General features: G+C 39.4%; 1 protein-coding gene across 2 annotated transcripts in view; it reads right to left on the reverse strand.

Moving 5' to 3' along the window:
• The window catches only part of LOC138042453 (sodium-dependent neutral amino acid transporter B(0)AT3-like), a 27,848-nt gene extending 19,340 nt beyond the window's left edge, over positions 1-8,508 (reverse strand). The window contains exons 1-2 of one of the 2 annotated variants that reach the window (XM_068888344.1): positions 8,415-8,508; positions 1,124-1,423 (exon numbers count right to left, since the gene is read on the reverse strand). In XM_068888344.1, the coding sequence (XP_068744445.1) occupies positions 1,124-1,238 (115 nt within the window). In that variant the 5' untranslated portion in view covers positions 1,239-1,423; positions 8,415-8,508. Of the gene's footprint in view, positions 1-1,123; positions 1,424-2,831; positions 2,966-8,414 lie in introns of those variants that run through there. The other variant, XM_068888343.1, reaches the window with a different exon arrangement.
• Positions 8,509-8,657: the final 149 nt, after the last annotated feature.

The following is an 8,657-nucleotide window of genomic DNA, read 5'->3' on the forward strand; positions in this document are numbered from 1 at the left end:
CCCGCGAAATAATGGCGGGAAGAGTAGCGGGAAGTCGGTGAGTTGTCGACAAACGCACGTGATTCGTAGTCATTTTTGTCGATGAAAGTGTGATCGTTGTACTTCCCTCGTCAAGTCTCAAATTTTAGTCAATCTTTCAGCTTTTCAAAAAACGTGCTTACAATGGAGATACTTTTGTCGCGAAAAACAATTAAGAGACTCATTGATTTTGGAAATTCATCTGCTTGGATGAAATTGGAGATTTGGCATTATGCAAATTGACAGCGTTGACATGAACCAACGATATACTTACCTTTATAAAAGGAATAGAATACGGCTTGAAAAATTAACTGACGATAATTATTTTAGAACCTATTAAATAATTTTTAAACTAAGGCGAGAATTCAAAATTCTCGTTTCAGAAACCAAGCCATTAAAACCGAATCGCGCGAAGCTTCTATGACGTAGTAAAAATACCAGTTTGACAAAAAATCATTACTATGAAATAAATGCGCATTTGTTTTTACGAAAGATGAGTATTTTGTGCACACACAAGTTTATCTTAAAATAAGAATTGTAAAAATGTTTGTTGGGGAAATGTGGGATCACGAGAAATTCGCCAACAAACGATCGCCCGGAGTAGTGTTTATTCTTCTCTCTGGGGGAAGGATAAACCGACATGAAAGATGAATGAACGAATCTCTACATTTTCTGCGGACCAAAACTCACTACAAAGAACGTACGACTAAACATTTGTCAACAAACTATTTTCATCGAGATGCCCCGTTCATTCAAATCGACAACCACCATCGAAATCGAAAACTAATTATAAACACTTCGTCGTGTTGAAACGTAGCAACACGTGGGTAGGTTTGTTTTATACGCAAAAAAAAAATCCTTTTGAAGATGTGATTCGTGGCATACTGGATGACTGAGCTAAAATTCACGACAAATCAGCGTTCAAGCAAGCTGATTTTTCGACTTGCATCAAATACAAGAAAGCTTCAACGAATAAGCTGAAAAACCATACCACAGAAAGGATTCAAACATAGACAACAGAGACATTACTCCCGTAAAAGAAAACAAAACACATTTCAGGTCTCGGACATAAGTAAATGATTTAAATTCGACAAACCATAGTTACCTCCTCCATTTTTTTGGCACAAATACGGGAAACGCCAAACATTCCCCAATCCCACGGCAAACCCGATTGCAGCAAGAACAAATTCGATCTGGTTTCCCCAATTTCCACGGTTCATATCTTGCTCGTAAATTCGTACTGTGACTCCATTGCTCTCGATGTCCGTTGTAGGATGCCGGTTATTGATCTCTTCAATTTCTTCGTTTTCCACATTAAATGTGATCTTCTTGGTGTCCGAATATTCAAGCTCTTCTTCTTTGGCCCTGTTGTCTCTCAGCGCTTAACTCGTGTTCACTGTTTACTCTGTAAAACAAAGTCGTGCGATTATTGATACCAGCAAGTCACGAGGGCTATAAATATGGATGATATTGAAACGACAGTCGCTTTATCGTTTTCAAAACATTTCAAAATGTTTCTTTCAAGCCCAGTCAGCAACAGTTAGACTCGACAGGGTTGCAAAATGACTCATCGATATTTTATGTTGCGACTTGGCAATGGTTCAGGGACTCAGTACAGTAAAACGTTTAGTTCTGGTATTCAGGACTCGTTTCGACAAGAAGTAACCTACCATTGAAGTGTTATCTGAGAAGATCACTTTGTTCAAACATAAAAATGCCCGACGAACAATAATAACTCTTCTTTCGTACTCGTTTCTTTTTTTCACAAAATTCAGTATTTACCTTTGCTTCCTCAAAGATTTCTGATTTTACCGCGCTCTCTGTAACTAAAAGGTTTTTGTTCCATGCGGCTGAGCTCATTCCGGAAACCAAAAAGAGGGATATTACATCTACATTCGCCAAGAAGAGAGTGGAAAATGTAAATGTTTTATTTTTCCGCATCATTAATGATGGTAGATTCCAAAAAGTCTCAGTCTGACTTTCTCGCTTCTACTGAAGACTGAATAGACTTAAGGCTGCGAATGCCAGGAACCTATTCTCTCTGTAGAAAGATTCCTATTTGTGAGCTAGACGATCTTTCTTTTTTCTTTTTTCCGAACTGAACAAGGCGGAAACTGTACTCGCCTTGGCAAAATTTTAAAACTTCCTGTATCTATAAGTTGAACTGGCCAGTTTTGCCATCTTCGTGAGGCGAAAGTTCTCTCGAAGCTGCAAAAATCCAATTCTGATGGACTAGTGTAAGATAAATTACTTACGGTCGGGGAAAATCGCACTAGATATTTTTTTTCCCACTGTCGTACAGAAAAATCAAAAAGTTATTTTTTGAATTTTCGATCGACCTGTTGTGTGCGATGATGGAGTTCGCGCTTTGATTCCTGTCCCTCAAACGCTGGCCACCGCTGACATTGAATGCAAAATGATCGGAAGATATCACAGTTTCAGTCTTGTAGACTAAGTAATACTGTACGAAGCAGTGATCCGTTTAGAAGTATTGCTTATGATTCAAATAAGCCGGGGTCAAATACATGAAAATCAACGATGAAATGATATATGAAATAGATCATATATGAACTGCGGATAAATGACTGACGCTTGACTTCGATATTTGAAGCGCTGAGCTAGACTTTCAAGAACGTTTGAGGCCGTCTTCCTGATCCAGCAAAGTATACTAAGTTTCATTTTTAAACCAGGCAAACTTCATCCACGTCAAATTATCCAAGTTTTGCTTCCCAAAATAACAGACCCGATTGGGTTTCTGAAGAATCAAATCATTGTTTAAAGAAAGCAGGATAAACATGTCTCGAAGGCCTTACCTTTTGAGGTACTTTGGCCAACGGCAGTGGCATATGATCTTGTCAAAAGAACTGGACAGTGAGTGAACTAAATTGGCAAACAAGTGAATTGCAGTTTTATTATCAATGAGTTTGGATGAGCCGGTCTACTCACGCAGACGATCCGTGACGGCGAATCAATTATCAATCACCAATTTTGGTTGTTAATCGTATGCGACTTGACTGTTTGCCAGAAGGGATAACAATTTGTCATGATTGGTTTTAACTTGTCTCCCTTTAAAAAGAACTAATTATCTTCAAAGGTCATTTCTCTTGAAACATGTTTATTATTGATGTTGCTTCTTTCTTTTACAATATTGCTGGGAAAACAAATTGATGAAGGTACTCGAGAAGTTTCTAGTGTCATGAAAGGAATGTCATAGCAGTTCATGCTGCTGCTTTTCGAAACGAGAAAACTGTGCACGATTGGTAAGCAATGTCTATCATCCAGAAAATTTAGGTCTTGATTGCACACCAACGTTGAATGTATAAAAATAGGAAAAATACAAGTATTTGAATGGGCAAGTGATATATCGTTAACAGCGGTTTAAAACACGTTTGAAATCATGTTGGGCCAATTAGGCACTTGAGCATGTAGAGCGACTGCGATATGCATTCTTTATTTGTCGTCACGTTCACACACTCCTCTCAGTCTCAAGGAAAGTAAGTGTCTTGGATGTTGACAAGTCCCAACCTTCTCGTCGAGTGCAAAGAAAAGAGAAAAAAACAGAAAGAAACGGGGCTTCCTAAGGGTCAATAAAATTTTCTTGAGTGGTTTGCAGAGTGGCGGAATAGATGATCCCGAAGACGCGAGGGATTTTCCCTCGCGGGTTGCCTGCTAGCACTCTTGGCCAAAACACGACGGAACAACCACCGACTTAATCGCGCGTGTTAAAGCAATCCTGTGATAAAATATCCCGCCAGCTGCGCTGGCTAAACACTCTTGCACTCAATGATCCATCGCCAATATTTACCCCTTTTAGTTTTACTATTTTCTGACGGACGAATGGGCTTTGAACGTCAGCCGAAAACCTCTGAAGGATTTAAGTCCAGAGAAGCCTTTGAAGACCTTTGAAGACTTTTGAAACACTGAAATTGGCTTATAACGCTATGAGCTCTTTTACTTCTTCTTCTTTTAATTAAATATATTTATTACAATTGTAGTATCGGACAAGGTTGCTTCATTTTCCAGGTTTCCACCGCAAAATCGCGTGAGTTAATTATTATTCTATGTTCTTACACTGATGGGTGTGAAAGAAATTGATGGTCCAATGTGTTGGGTCCGACACGAGGCCAAATAGAACAGGTGTTTTGAAGAATAGCCTGCGAATACAGCCGCTGCGGATGTATTCGCAGGCTATTTCAAGAATAGATCTCATCATCAGAAGTGATTATTATTCTTATTTAGATTCGTCACGCTGGCGAAGAAAGTCACGCGGGCCACGACGGTCAGCAAATTGTAAATGTTTCACTCACGGACGGAAACCGGAAATGAACAGTTTGCATGCCAGGACAGTAGCCTCTCACGAATGTTTAAACCCATCGTCTTAAATAGTTGAAAGATACTTAACAATATAAATGTGATAGTGTCAAGACAAACTGAATAGAAAAACCGCTCACTTCTGGTTCCGGTTCGTTGCTGAGAAACTTCGCGTGCTTCAGCTCAAGTCGCTCAAATACACCCTACGATTTCAGACGATTTGTCGGCCCGACATTACCCGAGCACGAATCGTTTGTGCTTTTGATTTTCACCTTTTTGTACGCATGTCCCATTCTCAAAATTCTGGTTGACTCAACGGCTTCTCCGGAAGTAACTGAAGTAGCCCGACTCGACGAACAGACTTTTCGTTTTCACGAATCAGCCGCAAACTGACACGTGTGTACGATTCGTGCTCAAGTCGGGCCGACAAAGCGACCTTTACAGGTGCACGCAGGAAGTGAGGATGCTTAGTAAACGAATCTTTAAAACAGGGAGAAAACGTTGAGCATAAATACGCTTTCAGGTTTAATTTAGCCAGTTGTTTACGCAACGATGTGTTTACCCTTGATATGGAGTGGACGCATTTTACTTGAATTCTTGTAACTATAAAATGTTTTGATAGGCCTTCTAAGTTTGAAACGTGACTTAAGCGGCCTTCACACGGCAAACTTAAGCTTGCAAACCGTCGTGTTGGCAAACTCAAGTTGGTGTGTGCGAAAGACACAACAACAGTTGTCAAACATGTTGGCAAACTATTGGCGAGAATAGAGACAAGTTCTATTTGTCGCCGGCCAACAGTTTGCCAACGTGTTTGACGACTGTTTTTGTGCCGTTCAAACTTGAGTTTGCAAACTTAAGTTTGCCGTGTGAAGGCCGCTTTACTGAGCAGACGGCGTTTTTTGGATAAGACTGTGCTATTTTAATCTTCTTTCTTTTCCACTCTTTAACTCAGGTTATGCTCGCCTATTTTATAAACGATTGTCAAATCCCACTGGACATTTTATTTCAAGGCTTGTTCATGATTTCAGTCTGCAAGAGTGGCGCATATTTCATTTATGGTTTCGACCCTTAAACCTATGATTGTCTTTCATTGCACTTTTCAAGTAAGAGATTTCCCTGGCATAAATGGATTCCACAATATTTCACTTTCTTGCGGGTTCTTTACAAGAAAAAAACCTGTTTTCAAAATTTCTCTTTGTTGTTAAAAAGTGGAAACCACTGGAACTAAAGAACCCATTTTTGACGCATTGGCACATCCCATCTAAACAATAAGTGACGTCAGTGTTCCTTATGCAAAGAGGAGCGTATTCACAGAATGCGACGATAAACAATAAACTTAAATGAAAATTTGCACAAGTTTCTTTTTCAGGTCTTTGTATACTGTCCGCTGATAAAGAGATGCTGGCTTCAAAATCTATAACACGCCAAAGTGGTCAAAAATAATTCTTCAAAATATATGGCTTCTTCTAAATAAATAGGACTTGTTTCTTACAGATATAACTTGATTTTGAATTATAAAACTTGTCTCCAAATAAAATACATCATCTTGTACATATTTTTTACACTTTGTTTTCAATTCTGATACAACATGCAAATATAACTTGAGCCACATAATGACATAAATAAAACTTGTCTTGGCTGGTACCTTTATGGGCTAGCCTAATATATCAAACTAAAAAATCACCAACTTTTTTCAGGAAAAAGGCGTTAAAATGAAATTGACGTTTCAGCAGTGCAGGCGCACACTTCGCACAATTACAATATTCACCAGTACAGCCGAAATGTCAATTTCAATTTTAATTTCATCCGTTTTACCGGCAGTGTTATTTACTATGAATATACGCGAAAGCCTCAAGGCAAACTTCTAAAAGAGTGTTTTCACGTGACGTTACAGCGGCCTCTTAGTGTCCCTAAACAAACTAATCCTCCGGTATCATGCAAACGTTTTCTTTTGTTTCGGTGATTAAAGTGATTAAATTACTGAAAATCGATATCGGGATAGTGTCCAGACCCCGACAGAAATGTTTGCTGTCAAATCTAAGGCGGTAAACAACGAAGACCAGCTGACCACGTTTTGGAAGACTTGTTATCCTTTTGGTGATCGAAATCAGCTTCATCGTCAACTAATCAAGCGTTTGTACCAGCAACTCAACCTAAGTTAAGGCTCGGACAAACATCATCATTTGTTTCAACATTCCGTCCGATTTTGCTGAACAATGTTGAACGCTGTTGACCGCTGGGGTTGGCAAACAGTTTCAACACATCATGAACATTTGATTCAACAAAGCAGTCGCGGTTGTCACCATAGATACGGACTTGTTACTATGGATACAGACATGGGTACGTCATTGAGAGACTGATAAGTTCGCAAGCGCATACCCAACAATGTTGAAAGAGGCAAACGGTTTGAACATCGCAACCTCGCTCCCAGGGTCCCTCGCTCCAGGGTAAGAGTGGGAGAGAACCCCGGGAACGAGGTTGTCAACAACCGTTTGCCCAGGCATTTATATCTTTATAAAACACAAATACTATATATTTAGAGGACGTCTTGTGTATTTTGAGAAAGTATTTTTGTTCGCTTTGGCAGGTCATAAAAATTAATAATTTTCTAAGGATATTGGGTGCTTTCCATTAAGCCAAAATTTCCGGAAATTTCGGGCTGAAGTCAAATGGAACGGTCCGTTTCGGTTCGGTCCGACCGGAATATTTGGGACCACCTCTGGAGGTGGTCTTCTTTGACCGGTCGGGCCCGTTCGACCGAAACTGCCGTTTCATTTACAAAAATTATCGTTTCCAGTCCCATTTGTGTCCGAAATTTCGGTCGAAACATAAATGGAACGCTTCGGCCCGGTTGGAAATTTACTTTTGATGAAAAATGTCGTTCCATTTTTTCTTGGTTAGTTCCACTGGTCTCGGACCTGATGGTCAGGCATAATGGAAGGCACCCATTGTTCGTGTTCCGGTTCGGTAACTTGATCGCTCTTTGAGCCCACAGTCCCTGTCGTGTTGGTTGCTTTAGTAACAGAGCACATGGCAAAGATGTCCTCTTTTTATTATGAATGGCGCGTTCGGCAGTTTTTCGTTATCTTTCTCCCTTTCCTAAATCGAAACAAATTTACAAGTGAAAGTCATTTATCAACCGGAAATTTTATAACCGATAAGAGTTGTCAGTGAATAATCTTGTCGTTTCTTGATGAACAACGTTCAATTCCTAGACACCGCAAAACGTGACAAATTGTTTTGTTTGATTAGCTTTTACAACCAAATGTGAACTCGTTCACTTTCGCATGACTTGACCGAAACGAAAGAAAAATCATTCTGATGGATTAACTGACAAGAAATTAGTCTTACTTTCGAACATAAAATTTAGGCATAACGTTTCGTCACAAGAAAAAGCTCACCCACTTTAACTTTGAAGGAAAAAATATAAAACCTCAGGTGAGATATATATAGAAACTGAAATTAGTGTCACAAAACAGAACTTTTACTAAAGGCAAAGCTAAAAAATACCACAGCGTAAACGAAGATGTTCAGTTTGGATCGCCACGCTATTAGAATGTTTACAAGTGACTTCTTCCTCTTCAATGGCATCTTTAAATGAGCAGTTAGCTAGATAATCAACATTGAGTCTGACTTGTGCTTGTTTCTCTTGTTTGTCGATTTTTTTAAGTTACTGAGTAAAAATTAACCACAGATATCTTAAATAAGATTGATCTTGAACTAAGTATTGCAAACCGCCACTGTTCAAATGTTATAAAAACTGATAGAGGCGCGAAACGGCCTTTCAAACGCTTTCGATCAGAGAATCACACTGAAAACATGGTTTTGATAGCCTGGGAAGACACTTAACCGCTACTCGCCCGAATTAAAGCCTTGATGGTTTTTTAAAAACGCAAATTTGTACGATAATTCGGCGAATTTCTAATTTCACGGCGCTGTGTTTATGTACCTGGCAGAAGCCTTGCGTTTGAATGAGTTCGTAAAGACATCGCTTGTTACTAGTATTGCCATCGAAATGTGGTACAAATATTGCTATGGAAATACATAAATGTCACCTAAACAGTACAAAACGACCTTAAACATACCGACAAAAGGGATCCCGGCAAAAGAGAGCTCAACAGTTCGTCGCTAATACCACGTGGAATATAATTTGTACACGATATCTGTCGCTCAATTTTCATAATTTACAATTCAACGTGCCAATAACAGGTCAAAGGAAACCGCTAACGAACCACCCAATCAGCGCTCTCGTAATTGGCCCTCGTATATCGACGTCTTTCCTTTTTCGTCTGCCATCACCATCGTTGTCTCTTTCTGACAGGATTGAC

This window comes from Montipora capricornis, chromosome 3, assembly GCF_036669925.1.
Source record: "Montipora capricornis isolate CH-2021 chromosome 3, ASM3666992v2, whole genome shotgun sequence".
NCBI classification, from domain to species: Eukaryota; Metazoa; Cnidaria; class Anthozoa; order Scleractinia; family Acroporidae; genus Montipora; species Montipora capricornis.